This window comes from Amphibalanus amphitrite, unplaced genomic scaffold (genome assembly GCF_019059575.1).
Source record: "Amphibalanus amphitrite isolate SeventyFive unplaced genomic scaffold, NRLGWU_Aamphi_draft 000066F_arrow, whole genome shotgun sequence".
Taxonomy (NCBI): Eukaryota; Metazoa; Arthropoda; class Thecostraca; order Balanomorpha; family Balanidae; genus Amphibalanus; species Amphibalanus amphitrite.
The window spans coordinates 1,043,423-1,056,925 of NW_024881562.1; the positions used below are offsets into that span (position 1 = coordinate 1,043,423).

General features: G+C 51.6%; 1 protein-coding gene across 2 annotated transcripts; it reads left to right on the plus strand.

Moving 5' to 3' along the window:
- The first annotated feature begins 3,683 nt into the window (after positions 1-3,683).
- Positions 3,684-13,394, plus strand: LOC122378872 (beta-catenin-like protein 1). 2 transcript variants are annotated; one of them, XM_043360495.1, is made up of 10 exons: positions 3,684-3,789; positions 5,463-5,604; positions 8,638-8,784; positions 8,995-9,273; positions 9,494-9,828; positions 10,228-10,428; positions 10,808-10,989; positions 11,838-11,977; positions 12,533-12,749; positions 13,211-13,394. In XM_043360495.1, exons 2-10 carry the CDS (start codon positions 5,575-5,577, stop codon positions 13,297-13,299), a joined length of 1,620 nt encoding a protein of 539 aa, XP_043216430.1. In that variant the 5' UTR covers positions 3,684-3,789; positions 5,463-5,574; the 3' UTR covers positions 13,300-13,394. The 2 variants fall into 2 exon arrangements, with proteins under 2 accessions (XP_043216430.1, XP_043216431.1); XM_043360496.1 differs by having other exon boundaries at positions 3,711-3,862.
- The last annotated feature ends 109 nt before the right edge of the window (positions 13,395-13,503 follow it).

Sequence of the window (13,503 nt, forward strand, 5' to 3'; positions counted from 1 at the left end):
GTACAGCCCGTACAGCCAGCAAACAGAAAAAAGTCTGTGCGTCTAGCTGTCTTATTCTTGCGTTGTTTCATTCGTGAGAGTAATAAACATTATTGAAGCGGATCTCCGACAATCGCATTGGAAATATGGATGCCCACGTCAGACAAAAGCGACTCATTACGCTTCTACGTCAATAGACAATGGCTTTCAATCGATGTTTTACGCTGATGGGCGCGCACCAGAAAATGTCCTCCCACTAACAGCACTTTGCTTTTCTCGCCGAGTAGGTATCTCGTCAGACACGGCTGCTCTCCCGCGACATTCCCTGCGCATTTCCGCGACACTGGCGGCGCACTGGGCGGCTTCAGGAAGCGTCGTTCCCAGCGTCGCGCCGCGCCTGTCAGAGCGCCACTATCGTCGAACACGACGGAACGCCGGCCACGCGGCTCGCGCGCATACCGTGGCGCGCCCGGCCGCTGTCAAATTGTCAAAGAGTAATTAGTAAGGAGATCTGCACGGACGGAGCCTGGGAACGGCGGTCCCTCCGACTCAGTGGGGGGGGGGGGGGGGTGACGTCACCCAGTCGACGGAGCTTCCCCCCAGCCGCGCAGAAGCCGCCGAGGGCGATGCGACGCGGCTTCAGGGGACGGGGGACGGGGGAGTATGCTGGGGATGGTTTCTGTGTCGGTCGCGGTGATAGGTGTGGAATGTAGCCGCATCTGCTCTGCTGAAATCGGGACCTTGGGCGCTTTTTGTGGGTGTCGAGTACTGCGAGCTAATTGGTGTGAATTCTGAGACGATTTCGGTCATGTTGGATTGATAAGAACGGCAAGAAATGGATAAACGGCGGGAGAATACATGCACTTCCGCATGCCTATTGCCTGCCTTCTTTTTAGTGCAAGCACTTTGTGGTAACAACTAACATGTATCCCTACGTTCCTACAATTACCTACCTAACCGATAAGAAAGTTTTTGCGACGACCATTCATTCAAATATTCATCAGATCATTCATTCGTTTAGCATTAGATAGTTAATTAAATCATCAATTCATTTATTCATTCATTCTGATTCATTCACTGACTTACTCCACAAATTAATTCAAAGTGATGTAACTAACGAGCGGATCGGCGCTTGACTATTTCCGATGCGTAGTCCTGCAGGCCCAGCTAACTACCCGCTCATGACTGGGGTTTATATAATCATCTCATGCCTCGGTTTGGGGTAGGCTCTACGTACAAACCCCTCCCATCCGTCCGAGCTCGCTGCCTGGTGCGATTTTCAAAATAGGTATAGTCAAACGACGTTTGATGGCTAACGCCGCATGAAAACAGTCGAGTGGTTGAAACTTAATTTTGTTGAGTTCAGTGCTGCCGATCAGATGTCGTTACTGATCAAGCCAAATAAAAAGTTATCAGCTTTTAAGCATTTTTGCATTCCGGGCTCTTGCTCCGCGGACGAAGAGCGGTCCAAACTCACCGACGATTTTTTACGATTCTTTGATTAAAGGGACCCTCCCACCTTCAAAAAAGTTAATGAATTGGCACGAAAGTGATGTCGCTCGGTTCAGAAAGAGCGAAAACGAATATCTACCAAATTTCATCGAAAAATATTCACCGGTTTTCAAGATATTAGACTTTTACTTTTGTTTACTTTTTGGGATCTCCGCTGTTCCTAGCGACTTTATTTGAAAGTGCGGCATTTGTTGCGCGCAAAGCAGCATATACCACCGCGTGCTACCAAACGTTTTAGTAAAAGATTTAAAAATCGTTAGATCTCCGCTGACGTCACAAATTCTAAGGGGGCATACCAATGCACTAGCCCCTTAGAATCCGAAAACTGCAAGTTTGAAATTCCATATCTCCGAATTAAAGCATTTGTCGATGTTGTGAGTGCCCAAACCGGTATTTGCAGGCCATGGCCACCAATTTGGCTATCTCAACTCAAAACTAATGTTAAGGTGGGAGTGTCCCTTTAAAGCTAGGCCTTGTGACACCAACCACGTTTCCAGCTGAGGCATGGTTCGGGTCAGGCCAAACGCTTATCTCTATGGAAACGCTTGCTTCTTTGCATTTGGAATGAACTCAGACTATCTCACGCACATGAAATCGTAATTTTATACACCCCTGTAAGGTACGATGCTTGACTTTTGGTTTATCGGAGCTTTCAATCTATAACGCCCGATCAACTTGAGGTGCGAGTCGACAAATACACCAACTGACGCAGAAAGATCATCCGAATCGAATCAATAGCATAACTTCTTTCGACCTGCTTCATAAATTGAGCGACTTTGACCTGACTATGACCTGAAAATGTAGGTACCTGTCTTTTGACGCGCCTGAGCATGTTAAACACGCTGCTTCCAAAATCGCTGTTTGTAACAGTTTTGAGCAAATTTATTCATCAAAAACTAACCTGGGCATTTGACCTGACTTCAGAGGCGGCCGGTTGACTTTGGACCAATTGAGTACCAGTCGCTTCGTATCGCACCGGCGCACAAGCTCGTTTTTTGCAAACTTCTCCTTGGGTGAAACGTTGAGAGAAGTCCATCTCCCCCTTCTTGGCTTTGTCCGTAGAACAAAGTTCCGGCGAGAGTCACATCGAGAGTAGTTATACTGCAGAGCTCATTTTTAAGTTGCCTTTAAATGCCTGCTCCTAAATCGATGGTAAAGGTAGGCATATGGCGGGTATGTACGGGGACCCGCAGTTGCTACTAGCCGTTTTCACGACGGCCATCTGGTACACATTTGGTGCACATCTGGTATACAGATTAGGTGCAGATTTGGTCAAATCAGGTTCAGTGTGTCTCTTAGCAGCAATCAGCTAGGGTTGCACTAATTGCTTATATGCCTGCTTAGTCATATTATCAGAGAGCATCATCAATTAAAACACTAAAATAAATTCATAAAATGAAGATATTTGCTGTAAAAGAAATTAGGTGCAGATTTGGTCAAATCAGGTGCAGATTTGGTCAAATCAGGTGCATTCGCCGCCCGGATAGCCCGTCGTGAAAACGTAGGTAGGCAGGTACTGTAGAATGCCAACTCTATAGCCATCTGTCCTGACCCCTGCCCAGTAACAAGCGATAACATTGATATCGACTGTCGGTCCCTGTACAAGAGCAACTTAGGTTTTCTTTGCGTGCCCTCTGACAGCTTATCATTTTTCCCTGTGAAGGTGCTGGGACAATTTACTCAGGATCGCTGTATAGTAGCAACTGCGCTGCGGGTCCCCGTACAAGGTCTGTGCTTAGTTTTTATGTTTGACGATAAATGCTAGGTCACGGTAAGCCACATGGCAAAAGGTCACAAAAGCTGGAAAAGTGCGCACACAAGGGGTGCACAAAGTTCCATACGCCATCCACCATTCGAATTGGAGCCTATTGGCTATTTGAGGCGGCCGGCCCGGGCCCCTAATCTTCAGACTGCCTAAAAATGAACTGAAATAACGATTGAATAGACCGAATCCACCTCATCTCCCCGGCTCATTGCTGTTCACACAGCTGCTCTCTTCTCGGCCATGACTGTTCTGCTCTATTCACTATGGCACTGTCGAAGTGTTTAGTGTCGAGCGCTGTTGACACTTGGGCTGCGCTGCTGCGGCGAGTCCCCTGCGGACCAGCTCCGACTTCAGCGTCATCTGGTGAGCAGATTGTGCTGCCACCTATGATAGCGCTGCCTGCAAAATATGGAAGCATTTCTGGCTTACATTTACGGCGCATTCATGTTTATTGTGGCGCAATACTTGCGTTGCCGGAAGTTATATATTATATCAATTTCTAATATTATTAGGTGCATTTTTCAGGACCTAAGGTCAGTAAAAATGCTTTAATTCTTTGAAGTGTTGTCAGTGATACTTTTCAAGTAGGAGTGGGAAAACTTAATGGTAAAGGGCTATTCTGTTGAAATCAAACGCAACACAGTTCAATTTCAGGCATTCCAATCTCAATCTCAGCCATACATTGCAAGTATTTTTTGTTTTAATTTGGAATTGACAAGCTGTTTGTTTACCTGCCTTACCCTGCAGCCTGTCCCGCAGGATAGCGTTGATAGAGCATTGGATTATCGGTCCCAATACCTAGTGAGCCCGGGTATGAGTCGCTCCAGTGCTTAACATTTGAGACTCCTGACGGGGATTGTCTGGTTGGTGGGAGCAGCTGTAGCCAGTTGAAGTCAGTTGAGTGGGATAGGCTGTATCCAGCTTTGAAGGGCATGTTAAACTTTGGCATCTTAATTCTCCCATTACCCAGCAATCAGAGGGGTGTTCACGGGCACCGCACACTGCTGCGTGCGGTGTGTGCGGTGCGTCCAGCAGGCGTGGGGGTAGGGGATGGGTAGGCGGTTCTGACGTCACGGCTGCGTGCGGTGGACGGTCCGCTGTGGCCAGTCCCGACCGGCCACAGCGATCGCTGTGTGCGGTGACGGAAGGCTGACGTAGGGACGCAGTGGGCGGAGCTTCGAGGCTGTGTGCGGTCCGACCGCACACAGGGCCCGTGAACAGCCCTCTGCATTGCACGATCAGACGGTAGCAGTCTCAGTCTATGCAACAAGCTCTGCTTGGCGTACCTAGGCTCTGGCTCTGTCAATCCGTTCATTCAAACATTCAAGCCTAATTTATGAAAAAGATTGAATTCTGATAGGTGTCAGCATCAAATATCAATGATTGACTTATTATTGCATCTTAAATTTTATGTGTAGGTGATGTTTGAGAGTGGGGGGATGATCTGGATGAAAGCTGGGCATTACTAGCGCAGACATTACATGAAGGAAAGTGGCTGCAGTTAGGAACAAACTGCCAAAATTTATTTTGTACCTGTATTGATATTGATTCATGCAACCTTCATTATATTTTCTGTAACAGTTCTGAAAGTTAGTTAGCTACTTAGCTTTTCTTGTGTTATCATTAAATGTTCACAATGTAGTCCTCTTTCAAATGCTCTAAGAATTATATGGCATTTGTAAAAAAATATGGGGGTTTTGCTATGTCACCACCTAGCTTATTGCTAAAATGCTGGCCTAGCAAAGTGTGCACTATGCACCACTGCAAAGTGAGAGGCATGATGGCATGGTAGACACCAGGTAGGCTCCATCGGCTAGGGAGACAAACTCACACCAGCTTATACATACAACCAGATGGCAGCTGCACTGTCTGTACCAACCAACCAAGATCTAGAATTTGCATAACATATTTAGGAATCTGTCCTGGTGAAAAGCAAAATGTGGTAAATTGGTGATGATAGAAAATGGCTGGCTGGCCACTGCAGGTCTTTCATGCATCATATGGGTAGTGCTGTGCAAGCACCACTGTACAGTAATTCACCTGAGGATCCACACTGAGCTCAATCCTCACCAGCTGAGTTGCCTCCACACAAATAATGGTAGTCAAACTCACCAAGTTTTTCAGTATGGGATTTGAGGTACCTGCCACTGAACAGGAATAAGTGAATCTGTTGGTAAGCATGGCTTGTTATCTGTTTATGTTTCAGCGTCTGATAGTCAGCCTGTGACACATCAGCTGTGCTGTGGGTTAGCTCGGCTCAGCGCAGCTGACAGCAGAGTTTTGCTGCTGATTTCTGCCAGCCCAGATCACCACCAGACATGGATGTCACAGAGCTGCTCTCCTACAAGGTAAGCTCAGCTGGGGTGACCTGAAATCTGTGCTCAATCAATTACCTGAAGATGTGTAATGACTAGGGCTTATGCTCAGGTGTGTTTCAATCGTTTCTTGAGCAGGATAGGTTTGTTTGGTGGCATGACTTGTATTTTGTCTGGCTTCTGCATAAACGTTGATTTTGACCATCCTTCTAAGAATCCCCTTTATTCTGAGATGCAAAGCTCAACTTGCGCCTTCATGGTAAGATTCATTCAGTTGGTATGTCTACATGCCTGGATGAGAGGCGTATGACGAAATTCGACGGAACAGTGGATACGTGACCTTGAGCCACGCGGCGGAGATTGAGCCGTCACCCACTACGGTGTACGAAACACCGTCTTTTAAACCAGGTTTAGATTTATTACGATAAGAGATGAAGTCAGTGTGATTTTCATTACTCGGCTTATATCTGGCGGTGACTTCGGTCATTCGATTCTCTTTCTCTCACGAGCAACATAATACCAATATTCTTTCTCATTATTGCTTAAACATCAAACTGCATTAGTCAAACGGATGAAATAGATTATCAGTTATTGAAATATTACTAAATTCGCTAACATTACAGATACCTACCCACGCGCAAATCACCGTAGCGACATGAGATTTACTCAGTCCATTGCCTTGCTTCTATCCTAGTTATGAGGGCGGTGTGAGTGCCAGCCTCTTCATTCGGGCACCGTTCCTCGAGCGAAGCATAAACACGAGAAAAACAGCGATAAGTTCGCGCTGTTGCGTTTCAATGAATCAAGAAGAAGTAGTGTAAGCCATGTCACGAGCACCTTCCGAATGTTGCAGAAAATGAAATGTTTGAGAATCTGAAAAATCGTCGACATCGATTGATCTCGTGGATCTCAAGGTCTCGGTCTCATTAATAAAGCTTACAAAATATCCAAACGATGTAAAATTGTTTTGTAACTGGCTCAAAGGTAAAACAGGCATCAGACGGCGCCCTTGTATTTCATTGTTCCTCCCTGCATGGGACTTCTTATCTTACGCACCGTTTAGAGCTGCGCAGTAAACATTTCGTCCTGCGACTAACGCGCAGACCCTTCCAATGTTTGTGATGGCTGGGCTCGCACCGGTGCTCTGCGCTGTCCTGCTGGCCGCGCGGCCCGTACTCTCAGAATACCAACTGGAGCGTATGCCGGCATCGGATCGCCGTCTGGCCACCGCCACACTGTCCCGCTGTCGTGAGTTCAACGAGCATACGGCTGATGAGACGGCGCAGTGTGCGGCGCGCACCCGCCGCCTGTCGCTTTCCACTCGCTGCCGCGACCTGAACGCCCACCTGGAGTTGGCTGAGGCTCGGCTGGACCGGCTAGAGGAGTTCCTGCTGCTGCGTCAGCTGGAGAGCGTGCAACCTCTGCTGGCCGACTGCAGCGAGGAGGCCGCCGCAGAGGTACGCAGTCTGGAGTCTCAGAGACAGCAGCTACGCGAGACGGTGGCAGAAGCGGTACGTCACATTGAGGAACAGGAAGAGAAACAGCGGGCTGTTGAACGAGAGACGGACGCGCTACGGGAGGAGAAGAGTGTGGTGGACTGTGAGCTGGAGCGGCTCGAGACTGAGCAGCGTCTGCTGGAGAGGCAGCTGGAGCTACAGACGGTCGCGCTGGAGGAACTGACGGGACAGCGGGAGGCACAGACCGAGCTGGCGGCGGCGCTTGAGGCAGCTGACGCCGAGCGGACCCAGGCGGCTGAGCTGTGCCGACGGCAGACGGAGGAGCACCGGCGCCGGCTGGAGACGTGTCGTCAGGAGGCGACCCGGCTGGAGACGCGGCTGCAGGAGCTGCCGGAGCCGCGGCCGGAGGCACAAGTGGCGCTGGAGCGCGAGCTGTCCGCCTGTCACGGCGAGCTGGACGCGTGCGCAGTGACGGTGTCCGCGTGTGCCGCTGACCTGGAGACAGCCTCCACACACCTGATCCAGCGAGAGATGGCCGCACTGGCCGAGCGAGGCCGCCTGCAGGGCTGCCAGCGCGAACTGATCGCCGGCCGCGGACGGTTCAACCAGTGCCGCACCTCGGCACGCGCCCTGTTCGGCCAGATCCGCGTGCTGCAGCGCGAGGCGCGCGGCTCAGCCGCCGCGGCCGGCCGGCTGGACCAGTGCTACTCAGAGTCGTCCTTGTGTGGCAGCCGGGCGGCCCAGTGTGCCCAGCAGCTCACCGATCTCAGTGCTGGCGGGGACGAGTGCCGTACGCAGACTGCCGACTGGCGCTCGCGGTGGTTCGCCTGTAATACCAGTGTGGCCTCCCTGGAGGAGCAGCGACTGGCGCCTCTGCGCCTGGTGGCCCAGAGACTGGAAGAGGTTGTGAACGAAACAGTAGCCCGCGGCCGCCGCTGTGAGGAAGACGATCTGCGCACGCGCGCTGATCGCGGCTTTGCTGAGGAGGAGCTGCGGCGCGCGCAGGCGGCTCTGGCGGCCACCAAACAGACCCTGGACGAGTGTCAGCTGGAGTGCTGGGTGGGGCAGGCCGGAGAGGGAGACGGGGCGGCCGAGGGCGAGCCGGCGACGGTGGCGACTACAGACTCAGGGACAGACACGGGGACTGGGCATGATTATGGCGGTGATTATGATATAACGGACTGGTCGATCGGAACTTAAGCTGTCAAGTAATTGTGATTTACGATGATGTTTCATGTTAGTTATATGAAATGAGCATTACAGTTATAGACTGTAGTCTTCAATACATGTTGTGAAGTGAATGACTTTTATGAAGGCTTCTGGCGAAAGGTTTCGACGGTATTCGCTCTCTTATTCTTGGCATATTTTCGAAATCCACTTGAATTTGCCAACCACGCGAGTTGTATTTGCCAAGTATGAAAATGGCATGAACGCATCAAAACGCATAATTTACGATGACAAATAGCAAGGTGCTCCTGACGTTTCCTTTGACTCTGATGGCGGTGTCCAATATTTGCATTATTGCTCTAGTCTATTGCATTATTGCATTAGTCTATCCCCATTCCCTTGACTCTTAAGTGCGTTCTGACGATGTCGCCATCGTTTTCAGCCGGACAAGAACACAAAGCGCCACCTGGAGGGCGAGGATGAGGAGGAGGAGGCGGCTCCGCGGCGCGTGATGGCTCGCACCGCTCCGGCACCCTCCGACGAGCCCACGCCCGATGAGATCCTACGACTGGTGGACGAAGAGCCGCAGGTATGGCCATAAGTGGGATTCGGTTGATGATGTTTTGGTGTAAATGAAGCGTAGCTCGCTGAAGTTGTGACAAAGTTTTAGCGAAAGATACATGAATACATTGCGTGCACTCTTCGCCTTGGTACGTATATAACAAGGTGTATTCTGCGTAATCAAAGAGCCGTCGCTGATCCATCATATCTATGCTTCCTTTCCGACCTTCCCGCGCAGGTGGAGCCGCTCGACGAGAACCTGCTGAAGCGGCTGATCCTGCAGCTGGAGAAGCGCACGCTGCGCAATCAGGAGATGCGCACCAAGTACGCTGACGCGCCGGAGCGGTTCCTGGACTCTGAGCTGGAGCTGCACGAGTCGATTCAGGCGCTGCACGCGGTGGCCACCGGCCCGGAGCTGTACCCGCGCCTGGTTGGTCTGGGTGCCGTCAGCTCACTGCTGGCGCTGCTGGCGCACGAGAACACCGATATTGCTATCGCAGTTATTGACCTGCTTCAGGTGAGGTATGGAGGAGAGGGAAGGGGAGAGTGGAATCGTTTAGATTTGTGTTAATATTTATGAGGTGAGGGAAATGTTTTTCTCATGGGAACTAACGTGTGCTGGCTGGCTTGTGCTGACCGGCTTCAGGAGCTGACGGATTTTGATACGAATACGGAGGAGGCAGGGTGCATGGACGTGGTGGGAGGACAGATTTAACACACCTATCTGACTGCTACAGGAGCTGACGGACGTGGAGACGGACACGGACGAGGGGGAGCGCGGCGCCGACCGGCTAGCTGCCGCCCTCCTAGAGCGGGAGGCGGTGGCCGTGCTGGTCCACACAATGGAGCGCCTGGACGAGACGGTTACCGAGGAGGCGGCCGGCGTGCACAGCGCGCTCGCCATCGTCGAGAACGTCACAGAGGTGCGCCCGTCAGCCTGCCTGCCGGCCGCCCAGCAGGGCCTCATGGCCTGGCTGCTGCGCCGGCTCCAGCGCAAGGCGCCGTTCGACGCCAACAAACTGTACGCCAGTGAGATGCTGTCGGTGCTGGTGCAGAGCCACGAGGAGAACAGGTGAGCCGAAGGGAAAATTGGAGTCGTTAATGAGACGTTAGTAGAAACACAGCGACCATCAGATAGCCATCTTTATCGTAAAGACAACAAGCATTCTCACATTGCGGGGCTCCATTATGCCAAGGAAGAAATTATGTTCTCGTCTTTTTGTCCCAATATCCGTGCCCAATCTGTGCGGCTGAGCTTAGGTGCGCTCTCGTTCTGCCTTACAAAGGCAAAAACTACTAGGTTGGGTCAGGTCATGTTGGGTCAGAGGCTGGGTGACCAAACGTAGCAGTTTTTGCCTTTGCACGGCAGCACTGTACTGAGGTGTCTTCTCGCTAAGCCGATGTATGTGCTCGCTGAGCTGAAGTGTCCTCTCACTGAGCTGCGGCGTCCCCGTGCTCCACCTACCATCAGGACGCTGCTGGGAGAGCTGGATGGCATTGACGTCCTGCTGCAGCAGCTAGCCTACTACAAGCAGCACGACCCGTCCTCCTCAGAGGAACAGGAGTGCATGGAGAACATGTTCGACGCGCTCTGTTCGGTGCTGCTGCTGCCAGAGAACAAGGACCGCTTTCTGCGCGGAGAGGGACTCCAGCTGATGAACCTCATGCTCAGGTCGGTACAGGTCGGGGAGAATTGGAGTATCGTAGTGCCCTTATCATGTCTGTCCGAACGAGTCGCTGAGAACCCTAGCAAGCCGTTACTTAACGAGTTGAGCTCCAAACGAGACGATTACACTTGGTTACATGGATTACATCCAGGGTTTGCCGAAATAACTGCAGTGCCGTAAGAATTTGTTTACCTTTTGAACTTATGCATCCATAACTTCTACGGTTTCCTCACAAACCGTTATAGGCTGTCTTGTCGGTCTCACATTACCATGCTACAAGTCGAGCATAGCAGATCAGAGTCGCCACCCGCCACCGTCACCCTAGCCATTTTCCCAGTCCGCGGCTGCCAGTGATAACCTCCCCCCCCCCCCCCGCCGTCTCAGGGAGAAGAAGCTGTCGAGGAACGGTGCTCTCAAGGTGCTCAATTACGCTACCTCGGGGCCGTCAGGAGCCGACAACTGTAACAAGTTTGTCGAGATTCTCGGCCTGCGCACGCTGTTTCCATTGTTTATGCACACACCGCGCAAACACAAACGGAAGGGTCTCAGCGTCGAGGAGCACGAAGGTAGGGCGATACTACGACACGGGATGGACCCTCCCGATTGTGTCTGGGTCGACATGCATCGGATGTGTTTTTCGTTCATTGTGTAGGGTGCTTGTCAGCCTAAAAAGTGAAGCTCAGTGTTCTATGGAAACATTTCAATCGAGCTATGGACGGGAAATTCTCAGGAGCGCTGTCAATGCTTCTATTTTAGCGTTAAACGATGGTCATCGCTCAGGTCGGCCAGTTATGCATTCAAGCACCTTGCGACGTTCTATCAAAGGACACGAGCCTAGTACACCAGAGATTTCCATTGCCCCATTCCCCGTTCACAAATTGTTGTCCGCTATACTTAGTTATGTTCCCCTCCTGAGTCACTGCCCCAGCTTTCCAAACTGTCAGGTATGTACATTGTACAGTCCTCAGCAGACTGCGTGGTAGGTATTCTTTTTCCGATAAAACCGATAATAACTCAAAGGCTACGTTATCAGTCGGTCGGAGCTCACTGCAAATAGATGCGCCATGCTCCACTCCTTCGATTAGGTCTATCACTAATCGAAGTATACGCCTTGTGTGGCAACAAAATGCAAAAGTTTGTTTTGGGGACAAATGTATACTTTTGGGTTTTGTTGCCAAACTGGGTGGAAAAGGAATACGACGATAATGCCAATCTAGGGTGCGGAGTCTCGCGCATCTTGCTGTTGCGATTTCCGAGTGGCCGATAGCATAGTAAGCGCGTTATTCTCGGTTTTGTCGAAAAAAGAATACCTACCACGCAGTTTGCAGAGGGCTGTACATACTTTCTCCGTTCCTCAGAGCACGTGTCATCCATCGTGCGCCCTGCTGATCTACAGTCTTTCTTTCTTCCCCAGAGCACGTGGTATCCATCCTGTGCGCCCTGCTGAGGCACTGCCGCGGCCAGCTGCGTCAGCGAATAGTGGCCAAATTCACGGAGAACGACTGTGAAAAGGTGGACCGCCTCATGGAGCTGCACTTCAAGTACCTGGACAAGGTAGGTCCAGGAATGGGCGTAGAGTGAAACCCCATTATCAACGTGCCCAAGCGCCATCAAAGGAGGGCTTTGAGGCAATATTTTTCCCAGCTCCCTTACCTGTCCCTCTCTATTCCCAGAGCACATGGCTACTAGGCGGACGATACAGGGTGGCAGCTAAGTGCCTATCTGACCTTACTAATCGCATCCTTCACACTAACCTGACCAGCTGCAGCTTACTTAACTGTTGCAGCTGCTGACTCTGAGCTGCAACCGACCGCAGCTGTACGCGGTACATGTCGGTAGTCCATGCCCCTCAGCTGACGGCCGATCCTGTCCCTAGCTATACAGCACGGACGGGCGGTACCTTTCTGTTCTGGGCTAGTATCCATCTGTAGAGGCTCATTACCTCTCCGTCCGGGGTCTGTAGGCACCCCTCCGTGCAGAAGCAGTACCCGTCATACCTCTGCGCCCTCCAGTCCCAGTTGTGCACTGTGCACTGTGCAGCACAGACAGGCGGTTTTTCTGTACAGACCTGGTGGCTGGTGCCTTTCTCACCGTTACCCGTACCACCAGGTATACAGCACGGACGCGGCGCTGGAGTCCGAGCGCGGACTGGAGGATGACGAGCTGTACGTGCGCCGGCTCGAGGGCGGACTGTTCACACTGCAGCTGGTCGACTTTATCGTACTGGAGGCGTGTGCCGCCGGCGCCGCCCAGGTCAAACAGCGCGTCATGCAGATGCTGAACATCAGGAATGCATCGGTGAAGACCATCCGAAATATTATGAGAGGTGAGCCGACTCGCCGCAGCCGGTGATCGCTGGAGCTCCGCCCGGCGTAGGATGATAAGGTGTTGAACGTTGGTATAAGTGTACGACTTTGCGGTTAATGGAAGAGGGTCGTTGATCCCCATTCAACAACGGAACGTTTGGTGGCTGTTAGAAGTCTACAGCGCCTTTTAACGAATTGACGTTGATACGCAGATTGATGCCGACATAAGAAGCGATGTCACTCACATTTTTTGTGGTAATGACTTGAAACTTAGATATTCATTGATTTCGCTCCCTTCCTATCCTAACCAAAGCTGACTGTTGCTCCATTTGACGCTAATTCGCCTCGTGTGACCTGATGTGACCCTAGTGTTCTGTGCCCTGTGCAGTGTGCACCCATGGGACCTGACGTTCTGTCTGATTTTACCTGCCCCTCCTGTTCTGTGGCCTGAACTGACCTGACCTCGCCCTCTGTCCGGCAGAGTACGCCGGTAATCTGGGGGACACCGACGACTCTGAGGAGCGCCAGGCGGAGCAGCAGCGGATACTGCAACTGGTCGACAAGTTCTGAGTCATCTGCCCCGTCCCCCCCCCCCCCCACCCATTATACACCTACCCATTGTCTCATCACCCGCCGCCGCCAATACATTATCATGTCAATCAGAACGCGTGTAGACCGACCCAGGCCAAATCTAGGGGCTCCGAATGCGAATCCGAACGGGCCAAGTACTAATTAGGGCCTAATAGGGCTCCGTGCCCCAAGACTACTTTCCGT